The following is a 17,762-nucleotide window of genomic DNA, read 5'->3' on the forward strand; positions in this document are numbered from 1 at the left end:
AAAGAACAATTATTAAAAGAAATTACCAAACTCCTAAGAGTTTCATTTACATCCATTTCAACACAAGTCCCCATCTTCGGACCAGCTATCTCTCACGCGATGGTGATGACCTGAACGGACGCAGAAACAGCGGACAGCACACACGAGCCAGCAAAAGCAGCCATCTCCAGCGGGGAATAAGACTCTCAGGGGTTTTACCCCAAAAGAGATCTTTCCCCCTACAACAGAATCACTTCCCTGAAGCCTTGCCAACTTGTTGTGCAATGCGCCCTTCTTCACAAAGAGTCACCTCATCGAAACTTCACCCACAACCAAAGATACCGACTCCCTCAGAATCGGTCTCTACTTCTAAATTGAGTCACTTGTTGTGAGCCCTTGCCGACGAACCATAGTCGCCAACTTGCTTAGAGTTGGGGCTCTCTCGTTACTTCATTCTAAGAGTCACCTTGTCATGAGCCCTTGCCAACGACCCATAGTTGCCGACTCCTTCTGAGAACCAATGAATTTGTTTTCGAAAACCCAGTTATTGCATGTTCGTAAAATCATTGGCATTAAAGCTAAATCAAAATGTGCCCCATTCCGTAAATGAATGTTTCGTTTGTTCACGCAACACAGTTTGCGGAACATGTTTCCGCTATCGTTAGTCTCACGCACACCTAGCCATACCGGCTTCCGTTCCGGTTCGATAGCATGTGGTGATATTTCTCCACTTTACAAGTTATTACAGGACCCAGTTTGGCTTGAGCCTAATTTCTGGAACTGTTTTCGGCCTCGCCAACATAACTGCGTGGTTTTTCATGTTTTCATTGAGTTTTGCTTCAATTTTGATCGATTTCGGTTCAATAGCTAGCGGCTTGGCTGAACGGAAACTTCAAGCAAATGATTTTCTTCGTCAGTTGTGAGTGAGTATTAGTGTGAGTTGAAAATTACCGTTTCGTTTTCGAAATGGTACACACAATGAAAAGTCGTTGCAGTAGAACTTTTTTTTTAATCTTAGAAGAATGGACCGGGCCGTATTCATTAAATTTAGTTGATAGTTATCTTAATCTAACTTAACAAGATTATCTTAATCAATATGTGGCATTTCCTCCACTTCAGAATGGCTAGCTCGGCTGTTGCAGCAGAACTGTAACCTAAACTTTTATTGCATCATTACATTGCATAAAAACCTCTCCCTGCTAGATAATATTCAACGCCGACATTTGGTGTTTGATATCTGTTAGTAAGACGCTTTTGAAGCACAATTTCATGAAATGGTTTGTTTGGAAATCGGACGAGGGTCCGGAGCTGGCGTATCAGCGGCCGCTGCTGCTGAAGCAGTACGGCGCCATCCACCGGGTTAACAACGGCGATAAGTCCGTTGCAGAAAGATTGGCCGTGCCGTCATGCCAGACAAGGAGAAACAAATACCCTGAAAGGATCTACATCACATGGTGTAGTCTCCAGGGTTAACATTTAAAATTTTAGCAATGTGAATAATACCTTTCAAAATAACCCTCATTTTAGTTGGGTTCGTTACGTTTCAGGCTGAAACGATTTTGTTGTTTTCGCATCATAACAACCTGAACGATTCTAAGACACAACCCATCCTGAGGGTGTTATTGACCAGGGACAAACGAACTCGGCATACCTTTAAGAAAAATGTCGCCAAAATCGCGAAAAATTTCCCCAAAATTTTGACGATAAAGCTAATCTGATTTTTCGGTTCGATTGATTGAACTACATAAAATCATCGCAACCCAAGTTGGCACAGGACGTGAGAAAGCCACCGAAACTTTACGGTAGTTCCGAAGAGCCGCGTGCTGTTAGGTTGCCTGTAGACTCCTTTCGATATGGCCAAACTTGCAACAAACCGGTAGATCGACCATCGAATGTGATATACACGAATTCGAAGGGCTTCGCGAGGCAGATCCATATCTATCCACCACCATGAAGGATATTGTGCCGTACGTGAACCCACGACACAATACGGTCACGTTTTGGAACTGGGCAGAGTGCGATGAACGCAAACTGGCTCCAAAGGCTGCTGACACGTTACAGCCGCGAAAGGTTGTGCCGGAGTTCAAACGAAAGCTAAATAACGATTTCATCAGCGAGATGCGACAGAAACCTAGTTCTGGCTAGATCCACGAATCGTTCAGCTCATTATGCTCGATCCAACCGATCGCCTCCAATCTGCTACGGAGAGTTCGATGTACGGGGACAACAAGAACTGTGCAATGGTAATGAACAAAGAAAATATGAATAAACTCTTGCCTATTACTCTTTTTGAGCGTTTCATGGTTATAGTTGATTTTTTTTTCTAACTCTAGGGAAACACCCGCATGATAGCAGGCAAGATTTGCTCTTGAGTCTGGCGCCTTAGACCGCTCGGCCATCCTGACATGTTGAAATTGAATGTAAAAATAATGATTCGATAGCAATGCCAAATACTAATTTGTATTCGTAAAGTCAATGGTATGCATCTTTCTTAGCATCTTTTGTCTTTTTCCCGGACTGCAGTGTGCGTACTATGTAGTCGCTACTCTCACGCACACCTAGCCATACCGGCTTCCGTTCTTGGCTATGACAAGACAGCTGGCGAATCGGTTCAAAAGCTAGCGGCTTGGCTGAATGGGGATGACAAGCAAATGATTTTCTTCGTCAGCTGCGCATCGCTGTTACCGAAATTGTATATGCCATAAAAAATCGTTGCAACAGAACTATACCATAAACTTTGATTGCATCATTACGTTGCATTACTAAATAACTATAAGATAATGTTCAACGCCGACTTTTGGTGATGATATCAATAGATCGCTCGAATGTTCCGATCGATTTGAAATCTAGTTTAATTCCTTCCAATAATTCAGTTTAATTCGTCATGTTGAACGGATGACAATAAAAACGAGGGAGCCTTCTACTGCCATCATTCCGTTGGTCAATAAAACATTGTAAAAAATTGTTTTTAATTTTATTTTTTTTATTCGTAAACAAAGTGTGAAAGAATCTGCCTACTGCCAATTGACTTATTAATTACCCCAAAATGTGATTTCGCCGAAAGTTTAGACCACACGCAAAATGTGATCCTCTAGAACTCAGAAGCCGCGGAAGTGCCTGGCCGTTTCCGTATCATTATCTTCAATTGCTTCAGATTGCGACAAAACTGCGCAAAACCTGCATTGTCGATCGAGTGCGGTGTGTCGATGAACCAGAACGCACATCCTTCCTTAACCATCGTTTCTCTCGCTTCCGGGTGTAAGTTGTTCCGGTTGGCTGTGTGGAACATGTAGGATTGGTCGGCGTGAAAAAGTCGCATGGAACCCTTGGCGGTACCGATCCGTTTAATTTGAAAGCGCTCCCGTTCGTCACCAATCTCGAAGCGATCGTAAAGGCCAACGTTTTCTTCGCCTTGCCTCATGAGCACGAACGCAACCTCGTACCACGATGCACTCGTTAGGGCGTGTAGCCGTTGCAGGCCGATAAAGTGTTCTCCGTCCGGGTGGCCGAATCCGTGTAGGTACGACTCCCAGGTACGGTCGAATGTGGTTCCGTTTCCGTTGCTCCGGCTGTACACCACTAACCATCCGCCACTTTCGAACGTTTGATTGCAGAACACTTGGTACGGCGGCTCAGCACAGAGCTGGAGTGAGTAAACTCCAGACACATTCGATGCTGCTGTCGGACCGCAGTTGGATATTGTCGCACGGCAGGTAGACGTTGGCAGTAGGGTCACACCGTCCATTTGACTCCTTAAGTCATCCATTTGAGTTGAAAGACTCCGGACGGCCCGGTCGAGGAGGAACAGTTGTTTCTGAATGTCTTTCAACTGATCGTTCGTCGACGATTCGACATGATTTGCTTTTTGACCTGCCACAAGAAGCAACGATGGGAACGCGATGAGAATGATCAAACCAAGCGGTATCGAGCGCATCTCCGTTAGCTCGAAAAGATCGAATGAAACTGAAGTCCGTCCGTGAATCAAAAGTGCTTTATAAGCAACGTTTGCGAAATGTCTCCCTTTATCAGCATATTTTTTGCTCGCGTAGGACTCGCTAAGGTTATTATTTGAAAACCCGGACCGTTATGTTATCAGTACATCATTACCCGGCTGCATTATACGAAGCGGGACACGTGTACTGTTCAGTCAGCGTGGTAGTGTAGTGGCCATCTTCACATACCACTTCGGCTGCCATTGCCAGAACCCGTTGCGAAAACATCTCCGGGCAACGGCAGGCCAGTTTATTGTTCTTTGCTTCGACGAATAGGAAAAGTTTCGCCATTAAATTACCATCAGAGCCCAGTTGATGTGTGGTAATGCTACCTAGTGGTGAACGTTATAGTACGCTTCCCCTGTCCGCTGAAGGGTCAGGGAGTTCTAAATTTGATTAATGGCAGCACGGCGGCGCTACTAACGATGACGATTCTCCTTTCGCACTGCGAAACGACAACAAATGATAGTAAAAAGCACCATAACCGCGAAACGCGGATGAACACGATCGTGCTCTGGTCTGCGGTGTGTGGCAAGTGCGCAAGTTCGCCAGAGCGAACGGGTTCGCGCGGACGCCGCTCACCGATCGTGTGCCGTGGTGGCCAATCGCTCGAAACCAGTCGAACTCGTGATCTCGTCGGGAACAGTCGTGAAAATCAGTTGTGCTGCAGGAACGAACGCACTAAAAGTAACTTGCAGCGCGCGGATTGGAGCTGCGGGCCGCGGTTTGGTAGTTTATTTTCCCCCGTTTCGTGTGTGTGTGTGTGTGTGTTTGTTGCCTGTTGCCGGGGTCCGGTTACCAAGAAGTCTACCAAGTGCAGGGCTGGCAGCACCACCGTGAAGTTGTTGAAGTTGCTCCACCAAAGCCCGTAAAGTTGTGCCCGAAGGTTTCCGTGCGTCCGGTGAAAGTGCGTGCCCGTGGAAATGGAATATTCGCGTGATTCGCGGTCCACTTCGCGGCTGCAGGCAGGGAGGGTCTTTAATTGCTAATTAAAGCATTTGCAACAACGCACCGCAAGAGGTTGTTGATTTAGGAATCCGCTAGCCGGGAGATTGTACGTGCACTTGAGGGAAATGGTGCACTAGAACGAGTGAGAAATTCAAAAGTGCAAAGCAACCGCCATCCGGTTGCGTAACCAAGTGTGGGTAATTTTCCGCTACGCAGTGCGTACGCGACGGCACTAGTGTTTGTGAGTGTGTGTGTGTGTGTGGTGTGGTTGAGGAAAAGGATAAAATAGAGCGATCGTAGTGTGCCGAGCAGAGTCGACCTTTGTGAAGCTTGATGTAAAAGTAAATCAAATGGCAGGGGAGCAAGGAGAAGTGACAGCCTAGCTGTCACCGCACGTCACATGTTGCTACGATGTTTCAGCTCGAAAAAAAGTGACCCTCACAGTGAAATGGTTTTGTTGGTTTCGCGATCATTAAGTACATCCCAAGCCCACCGAGCGGGGGGTACCGTGCCGTGCGGCGATCGGGGGCTAAGCGCCCGACCGCCGAAATGGCCGATCGTTCATCGTCTATTTTTGGAAGTCGCGGCTAATGCGGTGCTTCGATGCTTTGCGTGGAGGCAAAAAATCGAAGTCGACAAGACAGGAGAGGTCACACGCGACGGCTGCGGCGAGATAAGACACGCGAGCGAGCAAACGGGGTGGCCGCGTTTCAGAGTCACGGAGGAAAAATTATTTATAAGATGTGAAACATTTTTTTCCCCACTTTTCTCCAACCTTTCACCACGTCGCGGGAGCGCGGGCGGGTGCGATCTAATGAGGAGCGCTGAAGCACTTTCTCGAACTTGTTACTTCACGCCACTTGTCACCGGCTGGCTGGCTGGCGCTCCAAATTCGGGCCATGTCCTTTGCTGTCCTTGCGCGCCGCGAGGGCCGGGTAACGAGTGAAGCACCATGCGCCTCCTTCTGCCGCAAGGAGCAAAATGGATGACATTAGAGCGGGCGGCCACAACATCCGATCCGGATGCGAATGTGGTGCCAAAGCGATAGAGAGAGCGTTGCGTGCGCTACTGGCGTTAGGTTCAACATAATTAGATTTATTTATAAAGCGCCGCCCCCCGCCCGGAACACATTGCAGGCGCGCTCGTTTGTCGGGCACACACGAAACCAGCGGATGTATATTTTTCGGGGTGTACAAAACCGTTTAACCTTACCCCTCGCGCTTCTTCGTGGCCGAGGTTTCTCTGCGTCATGCAGTGTGATGGTGCACGGGAAATGTAGCTCGCGGACGACGCGAACGGTAGGGATCGTCTCGAGGATCAGCGCGTAGCGTCGAGCGATTTGGCGAACAGATTTGGCACACAACGCGGTACACGCCGTATTTTTAGAGTAAACAGACGTCAGCTGCATGACAGAGGCGGGTTATTAATAGGCGGCGGCGGCGGCGGCGCGCGGTGCGGTTTGCATATACGCGAAAGACATTGTAAATACGCAGCTGGGCGCATCTGCGGTCGCCACGCACACACTGTGTAAGCAGCTTTGTGACTCATTTACGGAATGGAATTGATTTTTCATTGGGCCGTCCATTTCCAGAAAAACCTCATCCCCAACATCGGCACTAAAAATAAACCACCGATCGCCCTTTTCGTATATGTTTACGCCCACCACGACGTTAGGCGATCTGGACTGGTTCACCTGTTCACCGTGTTGCTGCCGCAGAACGAACAGAACGATGCGTAAATTGATGCCGAAAAATAAGGGGGCTCATTCACCACGTTCGATCTGCGTTCGTTGCCTAATGAAGCTTTCGGATTGTTGCGGCCACTTACACCGATATCGATAACTATACCGATCACCGTCACCTACTTAATTGGTGCTAAACTGTACGTTCCATTAAGTTTACCGTCGATCGCGGTTTTAAATGTCCACCCGGTCGGGCGGGTTCAAAATTTATCACCCAATTAGGTGGAGAGACAAAATCTGCTACAAAATATGATGTAACGGCGCTGCTCCGGCCAGTGTGTGGTGCATGTTTTAAATTTAACATTGACTTTTAGTGCCGCCGTCCGTTGCGCTGCACTCTGGGGCGGCCGCCTGGCTCGAGTTTCAGCTCGGGGGCGGCGGCGGCACGCCCGTCATGTCAACACATGGTTTGCAGTTGTGTTTATGGTTCAATGGAGAGGGGCACTGGCGCGGCATCGTTGGAGAATGGAGGGTGCGATTCCTCGCGTTTGACATTTGATTATTGTCCGTCCGTGTCCGTAATCCAACCGGACCCCCCCTAACCTAGATACCCCATCTCGATTCGGTGCGATCGGTGGGAAGCGAATGAGCGAACGGCGAAATGTGATCGGGTGGCGAGGGCAGTGGATCGGCGAGGCGCTCGGTTTCTTTGTAAATCAATTTAAAATATGATGTCAGCTGAACAGCGAACGTGCGCGGATCAACGGTGCTGTCAGTTTGTCGTTTGATGTACGATCAGTATTCACCACGGGGCAGATGCGCAGCTGCACGGCTTCCGTTGCATTGCTGGCTGCAGATTGGCTTGGGGTGTAAGTGGTGAAAATTTACGACCCTCAACTCCCAAGACTCACACGGCGCTGGGGCACTGGATTCAGAAAAAACATCTCGAGATTTGAGATTTTGTGGTCGGTATAGTTCGGCGAAAACACTATTTTCAGCGTTCAGCGAAGCTGAACACGGTTAACAAGCAGTTGCACCGATTGGATGCAAGTAATGAATAATTAGTTAAGGGCCACCTAACCTCTAAACACCCATTAAGTCCGCTGCTCACCAATTAAAACTTGACATTTCTCATCGCGACGCCTCGGGAACGGTGCCTCTGCCAACAGAATGGGTGCCCGTGAACCAGGGAACCAATGCCGCCGCTCTCGAATTCGTAGCTCTCGAGTGATCTTTAAGAGCGCGCGGACCGTGAACAGCTGCCGCCGCTTCGGAGATCAGACGAGACGGAATGGTTGCCCGCCGCGTTCGGCGGGATTCCTACGGTGAAGCCGCACCAGATGCACACACGATGCGGACCGGCAAGTGCCGTGTCTGGTCGTGTGGTGCGTGCGATAATCCTGGCGTACCTTCCACAAATAGCCATCGATCGACGGGCCATCGCTTGGCGCTTGATCGGGATCCGCCTATTTTTACGTGCGACTAGGCTATTTTCGGCTCACGGGCAATGGACACGGCCGATGGTTCATTGCCAGACCTGGCAGGGGCCTGCGCCGCGGATGCAACCGGCATCTGGTTCGCGTGAGATAAGGCCTCGCTTTCCAGCCGAGCAAACGACGAACCGTGTGGGATATTTTTGAATTACCGTTTTTGGCACCGGAGCGCTTATTTTCGCTCCTACCCGACTCTCCAGATTAACTTATGGCTGTGAGGCGTCTGTCTGAGAATTCTGGCGACAACCGGCCCATACTGATGGAGGCGCATGGTGCCATCAAATTTTAAGGGGCTTTATTTTGGCCCACTTATTTTTATCTTTTCTCCTTTTGCATTCTCAACTATACACAGCACCGGATTCGAGGGCGTCCACCCGGCGGTGCTTTTACCGGTGCACTGCGCAGAGAGAGATTTATTTGATCAGATGATCCTGTTGCGCCACCAAGCACCGTGCCAGGCGCCAGAAGTTTACAAACATTGTGACCCCCGAACGATCGGTTCGAGCTGTTTTGACGCCCGAGATCAGCAGCGCCCAAACAATGCGCGCCTCGCGAACGTCTCTAGTCCATAAATTGCGAGGTTGCGCCGTGGTGATTTTGCAACGACGGTTTATGAGATGAAATCATCCCGGGCCGGATGGGGTGAAGGAGCAAAAAATGTTGCGCTTTTTAATAGCCGCGGCCACCGGACACGGCGGTGCATACTTCGCGACCGCCCAGTTTGTTTTATTGCCCGACTACGTCTGGGGCCTCCCAGCACGTTTCGGCAGTTCCATTTATCAGCTTACGTCACTGGTTGGACCGTGCTGTCCTTCATCTTATTTTTACACGCCACGAGGATCATCTGCCGTGCCGGTGGCATCGGTGCCGTTAGTCACGTCGGCGCATTTAGACAGCATAGTTCATCATATTTGCGGTTTAGCTTTTATGACATTCTAGTGAGGGAGACGCAGAATTGCTATTCGCGAAGGTACTCGAAGCGTACCGGCTTCTGACAAGCCGTTTTTCACGCCTTTCTCGTGCGTTCGACGATCGTTTGATGTTGAAAATTTCTAATTTCAACCAACCGACCAGGGCAAGACCACAGCTGCCCGTCAGATTGCACCAGATCTGGTCATCGATCACCCCCCCCCGCTCAGATAAGTTACTACAGTCCTGCAGCGTGGCAACCGGTGCTCGCTTCTCGCTCGCTTCGTCCTCTCAGCGCCCAGCGTCAGCCTATTAATTTATTTATCCACCCCGTTTTTTATTCTCTCTCCCCCCCCCCGGTGGTTCCGCTCCAAATGTGGTGTCATTACGCATTACGACTTTAAAAATATTCGTGACCACGTGAAGCGAAGCAACGTGACAAGGAATGATTGGTGCGTGCCGATCGTGCGCGGCAAGTGAGTTAGCCAACGTTCGTGACGATCGGGCGTGCGATCGTGAAGTGAACTGTCGCGCGGTGGCCATTTAGTGTGCGTGTGTGTGTGTGTGTGCGTGTTTGTTTGTGTTAGAAGGTTGCCAAAGGCGTTTAAAGCGAAACCGAAAAGCCACAAGGCGCAGCGAAGGCACTGAGTCCGGCAAACGATGTCCGGGCCGCCGAATAATAATCCGTTGCCTCCCGGTGCCGGGAGTAGCGGCGGTGGTGGACGAGGAGGATGGCTGCGGACGCCACCACCGACGTACTTCCGCTCTCCGTCGCCCTGGGTTCCGCCCGGGGCGGCCCCACCAAGAGTGCCCGCGGAAGTGCCTCGCGCTCCGCCAACCGAGTTCGTCTATCAACATCCGAGCTCGCAGTACGTGGCCGACCGGTCAGTGCCTGCGTCCGTCCGATCCGCGGCGACCGGAACGCAGGCGGCCTCGCAGGAGTTCCACCAGTTCCAGCGACCGATCCCGTCGGCCATGACACCGACTCACTTTGCGGCCCCGGGCCTCGGCAGCGTCGCTGCACACGTCTATCGTCCCGTTTCTCCGGCCACGGCGGCGCCCCCGTACCCTTACCCGCAGTTCTCGTCGGCCATGTCTCCCGTTTCGTCGTTTCCCCGGTCCATGACACCGCACAGTATCGGTAGCTACGCAGCGGACTACGGTCCGTACTACGGCGGTGGTGGGCAGGCTCGGCCCGGTTCCACCCAGGGCTCGTCGGTGTACGGTGGAATGACCTATCACTACGGTCCACCCGTCGGGCATCCCGGGGACTCACCACACTCCCAGTACGTCATCTACGACTACGGGGGGGCCGAAGGCCCGTCGACGGCGGAGATTATTGCGGCACAATCGCAGGACTACGTGGACGAGAAGTTGGCCGAATATCAGGCTACCATTATGCTGTTACAAGGTAGGTGAACACAACAAGGACACGCGGACCATCTTTCCTCTCGCGGCACGCGTGTCCTCCACATCCTTGACGTCACTGGGCGTCTCCGCAACGGTGGGGGCGGTGGACCGATGAAAAATAACGATCGGAAACTTGACCTTACTCTCCGGGCACTTTTTCTTCGCGCCAAGCTGTCCATCAAACCGTCCCACCAGCTGTCGTCGTCGGATCGGGAGAGATTGATGCTTGTGAAAGCTATTTTCATCCCATTCAACCAAAAGCGGGTTGGATGTCGACATTTCAGCACTTCTTTGGGTCACAGAAAGATTAGGAGATTATGTGAAAACCTTTTTCTTAAACTCGATTTAAATGCTTCTTCAGAGCCGCTTCTGGGCTCGGTTGATCCGAACCCAGCCGGTTGACCTTGAGCTCCGACACCTTCGTTCTGATGGTGTTAATTTCCGCTTTTTTTCACCATGCGGCTCAAAATGCACGAGTCACCAAAAAAGGAATAAATTCTGGAACTGCAGCCAGACGATAAAGCGTTCGCTTCGCAGCGGAACTTGTTTGTTTTGCGGTTTGTTGGTGGTGCCCTATCGATGACCTCCCTGCTGCGGCTGTTCGGTCTGGTTCATCATGACATCATCCCAACATGTTGCTAGAATGTTGTTAGACGCTCGCTCCGATCGCTACGACGGTCACGGCGATAATTCACGGATGAGCCGCGCGGTCGCCAGAAAAAAAAACGACAGCACCGATTGGACAATCTCTCGCGTTCGTCTCTCATTTGGAAGGGCTATAAAAAAATCTGCAAGTAACGGATGGGGGCCACTCGGTCGGTCGACACGTTGATTTGAATGAAAGGATGCGCGCCAAAAATAGTGACCAAACCGGCCACAGATCGAATCGGTGACCGGTCGCGGTAAGTTTCATTCAAATTTGACGCCGACCCGAGCGCGATAGCTGGTGCTTACCGCGTGCAGCGTCGTCACGAAAATGTAGGTCACATCGCAGTAGGCCGGGGGACGGCAAGCGGCATAGCCAAAACAAACGGGCGATTGAGACGATGACGACATTGGCGGTCGAAAGCGAAAGTAAATAGAAAACACGCGTACGCTCGGCCCGCGACACGATGATGGCGCGAGAGCGCGAGCGGATGCGACCATTGCGTAGAGTACGACGCAAAAATGTAAACAAACCGAAGCGCCCGATGACAGCTGAGCGCAGAGAGTGAGCGATAGCGAGAGAGTTTTTATGCTGTGTCCCCGAGAGCGAATTCCGTTGCCGCTGTGCGCGAGTGTTTGTGAAGGGGGGCCCCCGGTTTAATGTTATTCCATTTGTTGTGATCCGCTTCGTTCGCATCCGCCGCGATGATGGCGTTTCGTTTCTTTTTTCCGTTGGCCCGTTGTCATGCGTAATAGCGCCGAATGACCGTGACTTGCCGCTCCGTTGGTTGGCGGCTAGACTAGTTGGGTTGGCTGTCAAGTGAAAACAGTGTTCCCCGTAATTGAAAGACCGACCGCACTTTGCTCTGCCACTTTTGAGGGAGCTTGGGGGAATAATTGTGTGTAACCTGTGCACTTGTGAGGGGAACCAACAGTAGGGGCCATGAGCAATTAATTTTGCATTCGCCCATCAAACGGTGGTCTGCTTCAGAGCGAAATGGGCGAACAAACATTGGCGATCCAGGCTGACTGTGCATAGTTACCGCAGTTCCTCGCAAATCCAGCCTACTGCATTGTGGTGGTGCCAAACGAAACCCGATACGTCTCGAAATCGATGCGGTGCCGGTGCGATCGAAATAGTCCCCAAGAGTAGGAAGTGGCTTCGATTACGTCAGTGTGCCATTGCGATGCTCAAAGTGCCGGTTTTAGCGGAGTTTTTAAGGCTGCTGCGATCACCAGCGGTGAGGCAGCAATTGTTGCTGTACTTCTTCAGAATGTGCTCCGTTTGCTAACAAACCGTTCAAATAGGGGGCCAGCAAATTCCCTGTTGTGGGAAGCAAATGCGCAATCTTATTGAATGGCGTTGCATTGAGAACTGAAGGACACACATCGGCCGGGTAGAAATCTTCTACAAAATCGACATACGGTGTACAGGTGCAATTCACACAGTAACCTGGAGCGGGACGCCTTAGCAACCCACACGTGTCTGATCTTAGTGAGCGCCGCGAGAATAGCTCCGACCGTCGGAGATCGATGATGTCAGTGACGCAAATAACAAACCCCTCACATGACCGTTTTTTCCAGTTGACCGTTCTCAACTTTCGTCACATTTCACTCTGCATCAAACGTCGTCCAAGAGTCGCAATAATGGCACCCCAAGACATCGCAAAAGTGCGCAGCAATAATTTGGTTCACTTCTATACCCGCAGAAGAAGCCCTTGCCTGGCACACAGTACGACCTTTCGCGGCATTGTTGCACCGCATGCTCCGCGCTCCAGCGTGACACGCACACTACCGCACCACGCTGGAGAGCTTATCCACTGACCTTCGGTTAATTTATCTCGTTGTAGGCTAGAGGGGAACGGCGCCACGGGGCGGGCTCCGCGGTGGTCGGTTGGTCAACCGCATGGAGGCCTCTCGAACGCCGTGGTGGGGTCGTGTGACTCGTTCGCCTCACGCGGCACGCCGCGCGGTTAGGTTTCGCGTAACCGTCGTTGAAGTCGGATCTCCGCGCGGTGCGGTTGCGGCGACGTTAACACGAACGAAAAAAGTCACCCAAACGACGGGTGCCTCTTGCGGTGACCTCCAGCTCCAGCGCCCCGTGGTTCGGTGAAGTAATTGCCACGTGCTCGCTCGCGCTGACTAGGTCATTTCCGGGCCACAATTTCGGGCTATCGATTTTCTTTGTGTTTATTCCAAGAGCTTGTTTCGTGTATATTGAGAGGGAACGTGTGGTCAAAAGTGAGGTCGGTCGTGTGAATGTGTGTGGTAAGGGGCGCTCGTTGGTTTGCATGGAAATTAACATAAATTCGATTATCTAACCACGCAGCTTGTGAAGTGCTTATGCTCCGCTGAATGTGCCGAGTGGCAGTGGAAGAGTTTTAGTGCCTAACCACCGCGTGGCTGTGTATGTGTGCATGTGACGAGCGTGTGTGTGAACTGAACCTACTAAAAATTAGCGCCTTTGCAAAACTAACCACCGCCAGAAGCAATGGAATATGGATCAACGGCGGCATAACACTTGCTCTGGGGCTCGCGGGCCAGCTCGAGGTAGCAAAGATGACGCAGCACCCGAAGACGCTACCAAGCGTCGAAGGGTGGACCGGCAAGAAGACCGGCAGCCGGTCTTCGACTCGTCTTCGGAGGACGACGAGGACGCCAATGCGGCAGTTAGTCTGCGGCATTACGAAGAGGATAAAATCCTCTCCTTCACGGCCACCGCCGGGATACCGATATCTCCGGCACGCCGCACACCGGCCCCATCGCCGGCCACAACGCCAACATCGGGGCCCGGTGGTGCGTTGCCGAAGGTCACCAACAGCCCGGCCTGGTACAGTGCGTACCGCAGTCAAATGGTCCATCGAATGATCGATGTCCAGCGGCAGTTCAATAGCAGCCTAAACGAGTACGATATACATATTCTCGAGAAGCGAGGTAAGCTCCCGCGTTGGCAACGAAATGTCAATTTGATACAAAAGTGAAGTGAAACGTCACTCCACGACTACTTGATCGAACCTTCATTGACATTGCGAAACTCGAACCATCTCAGAGGGCTGTGAAAAGTGGCGAAAAGTTTCACAAATTATCAATGGGCTCTGTTCCGTTGGCCGCGCCCGAGTTTATGCTGCGCCGGGCCGGACGTGGGCGCACCCCCGGTGAAAGGACTTTTTACAGGGCAAGCCACCACCGCACCGTCTGGATATGTTTCCGTGTGCGTCTGGAGCACACGGCATACAAGGTTGTCAAGGATTTATGGCGAGCCGAGCCGGGCCGCGCCTAGACGGCGAGACCGTGGCGTCGAGTGTATCGATTATCGGTAAGCCGGCCCGGGAGGTTTGCGGTGTAACACCGACCCCGACCTGTTTATCGCGCCTGGCGTATCTTTTCGAGTGCAAGCGCATGTATGGAACATTGGAACACTCCGCTCCCGGGACCGCTAATCCGTGGGCCGCCGGGGGCTGGGTTTTCAAAGAATGCCTCTGTTGGGCCCGTTTGTTTTCTTACTTTTGCGTGCCGATTACTGTTCGTTCCGCACCGTTTTTTTTGGGTTTGCGGAAACCGGTTCTTGGCTCAAAAACTTCGTGTCATAAAAATGTTTCTTCCATTCGGGTGTCTGCCACACGCGGCGGCCGTGCCGTGTGTGCCTTTTCTAATTATGATTTGATTTGACTACTTGTTTGATTTGCACTCAACGGAGCTAATCGGTGATCGAGAGCTAAACCATCTCGAATCGATAGCTAGAGCCCCTGAGTGTGAATGAAACACTTCCCACACGTGCCCCGGTGATCTGAAGTGGAGCTCCGATTTCTCGCGGATAAAATCATCACGGAGTGACGGCAAACGGCATCAACGTAGGGCAACGTTGTTAGCGCGCGTCACGTGTGCTGGGAGGCCAATTTACATACGCGTGTCGATGAATGGGGGTGGCCATACTTTGTAGTGGCGGCGCTCGAATGTTTGCATGGCAATAAAAACATGGCTTCCGAATCGCTTACGCTTGATTATTCTGGACGATCACGCGGGTTGCACTCGCCAAAGGGCTAACAAACAATCAAACGGCGCTCCGTCCTGTATCGATCGCTAATGCTAGCTGTGGCAAGAGAAATATGCGCCCCGAAACGGTTTATAACGTTAACCCCACACGCACCAGTCGTAAATCCCGCTAATAACCGGTGCGCCCCTTGTAAACGACCGTTATTATCTGCGGCGGGTTCGGGTTTGTAACAAACTTGGTCTTCCGGTTGCAGAGGGCATCGCGATAAACAAAATTCCCTTGCGCCGGCGGCGGCGGCGTTTCTAAGGCCCCGCGCATTCGCGCATCGGAATTGTTGGCACGAAATATCGATACGGTAGCAATTATTTACTTTCTTCACCATGGCAACCAGGGCGGTGGTTCCTTCGGCATCGGTGCATCGGTTCCAAACAGCAGCACCCAGTTTGAGGTGTACCATCGGGCGGAAGTGTTGTCGTAATCTGCGTGCGTTGTGTAATCAGCAAGTGCTGAAAAACTACCAAATTATTAGATAACGTTCATTTATAAGTTTGTAACTGGTGTAAAGTTGTTGAGCGTCGTGTAAGATGATGTGGCAATTGTTGAACCTCATGCTTCCCGTTTATAGTACTTCCCTTAAAACGATGAGACACTAATTTTACACTGTGCTCCACTGTCTCCGTATTTGCAGATGAACAAGAACGTGTACAGAAGAAAACTTTCGTTAATTGGATCAACTCATTTCTATGCAAGGTAAGTGGCGTATCCGTATCCGAGCGTCCGGAGCTAATCGATCGAAACGGCGCAGACAGATATCAAAGAAACCACAGGGCCCTAACACCCTAATGATATATTGCTCCCCACCCGGGGGTAGTAGGCTGATGGAAATTGGAACGAATGTGCGTTACGAAAGGACGTCGCCTGCTTGAGTTGTAACGTTGGACTGTTAGGCACGAGAAAGAGGGTCCTTAGACGGTTCCCTATCGGTTGCGGGGAGTCGCGAATGGCGCGGGGATTTGGTTCATAAATTAGGTCAGCCCCACACAGCCCAAACACATCAGCCCCGCGACCAAGCCCTTTTAGAACCGGGGGAACGGTTGGCCAATACTTTGCGTTAGTTTCCGTTCGGATAGAATGAAAGAAAAACGAAATAGATAAACGGAAAGTTGTGGTGTGGCAACGGTGGTGAGTTCCGCGACATTCTTGGAGGCGGATCGTTCATTATTCGAAGGTGGATAGGTTGGCGTGTTGGCACACGAAATGAGCGAAAACTGATACGCGCAGCGACGGTTTATTGATTTTGATGCCTAGAGCGCCGTCCGTCCCGGCCGGCTACTGTAGTCTTTTCAGAGTGAACCGTTTTCCGCTGACCACTTTTGGCCAGCAGAATAAAGCTTCTTCAAGACGCGCTTGAAAGCTGTAACTTTCACGACGGGTCCAGTCGAACGCTGGCTTGTAGCCACGATTTGAGTGGTCGTAAACGACGAACCCTGTGGCGCACAGACCGAGCACACATTCTATGACCGCTGTTTTGAGTGAAACTTGCGAAGGAATCAGCTCGGCGTGTGTGCGCTTGATCCGGGAGCAAATGGCGTTGATGGGCACTTGCGGAAAAGAGAGAAAATTTTTAGTTGAAACATCAAAAGAATGGTAGCAAACTTACGCGACGGTTTGGAAGTGTGCAAAATTTGGAGTACAGCGGGCAGCAACATGGCGCCCCGTCGATTCGATTTGGTTTCGAGCAGAGATTACTATGATGCAGCGGCTCTAGCAGTGAACGCCAGTGTCGCGTTCATTTTTTGACAGATCTTGCATTTTGACAGCTCATGCTCTATGCAAACGATTCCATCTAGTAAGCTGCACGAGTTTTAACCTATCTTTTCCACCTTTGCAGCGTATCCCGCCACTGAAGGTCGAAGACTTGATCCTCGACCTTAAGGATGGCACCAAGCTGCTGGCCCTGCTGGAGGTGCTCTCGGGCGAGAAGCTGCCGATGGAGAGGGGAAAAGTTTTACGCAGGCCCCACTTTCTAAGCAACATCAACACGGCGCTCCAGTTTCTGACGAGCAAACGCATCAAACTAGTCAACATCAATCCGTCCGACATCGTGGACGGGCGGCCGGCCGTCGTGCTCGGCCTGATCTGGACGATCATCCTGTACTTCCAGATCGAGGAGAACAGCCGCATTTTGCACTACCTGAACGAAAACATCAGCGGGTCGCTCAGTTCGCTCGCCAGCAGCAGTTCGGCCTCCAACGTACCGGGTAGTGCGGCCAGCAAACCAGCGGCTTCCGTTGCGGTTGCAGCCACCGGCACCGGCATGCTGAAGCAGGGCCCCCGTAAGACGCTGCTTTCGTGGGTCAACAGTGCCCTACCGCCGGCGTCCGGGGTGGATGTGCGCGATTTCGGTGCCAGCTGGCGCGACGGAATCGCTTTCCTGGCCCTGATCGATGCCATCAAAACGAACGTCATCAATCTGGCGGAGCTGAAAAAGTTCAACAATCGCTACCGCCTCGATACGGCGTTTAACGTGGCCGAATCGGAACTGGGCATCGCGCGGCTGCTGGACGCCGAGGACGTGGACGTCAACAGCCCGGACGAGAAGAGCATCATGACGTACGTCGCACAATTTCTGCACAAGTATCCGGATGTGAAGGTAACCATACCGTGCCGCCCAGGTTTATTCCGTTTGCGCTAATGTCTCCCGTTTCTTT

The 17,762-nt window shown here is 51.5% G+C and overlaps 1 protein-coding gene and 1 pseudogene across 1 annotated transcript in view; both read left to right on the plus strand.

Annotated features, from left to right (window-relative positions):
* LOC128271230 (uncharacterized) overlaps window positions 1-2,541 on the plus strand; it is a 10,447-nt pseudogene extending 7,906 nt beyond the window's left edge.
* A 7,121-nt stretch (window positions 2,542-9,662) lies between these two features.
* Window positions 9,663-17,762, plus strand: part of LOC128271233 (muscle-specific protein 300 kDa-like) — a 61,572-nt gene continuing 53,472 nt past the window's right edge. Inside the window, exons 1-3 of the mRNA XM_053008676.1 lie at window positions 9,663-10,413; window positions 15,740-15,801; window positions 16,943-17,704. Coding sequence (XP_052864636.1) covers window positions 9,663-10,413; window positions 15,740-15,801; window positions 16,943-17,704 — 1,575 coding nt within the window. The remainder of the gene's footprint in view (window positions 10,414-15,739; window positions 15,802-16,942; window positions 17,705-17,762) is intronic.

Source organism: Anopheles cruzii, chromosome 3 (genome assembly GCF_943734635.1).
Source record: "Anopheles cruzii chromosome 3, idAnoCruzAS_RS32_06, whole genome shotgun sequence".
NCBI classification, from domain to species: Eukaryota; Metazoa; Arthropoda; class Insecta; order Diptera; family Culicidae; genus Anopheles; species Anopheles cruzii.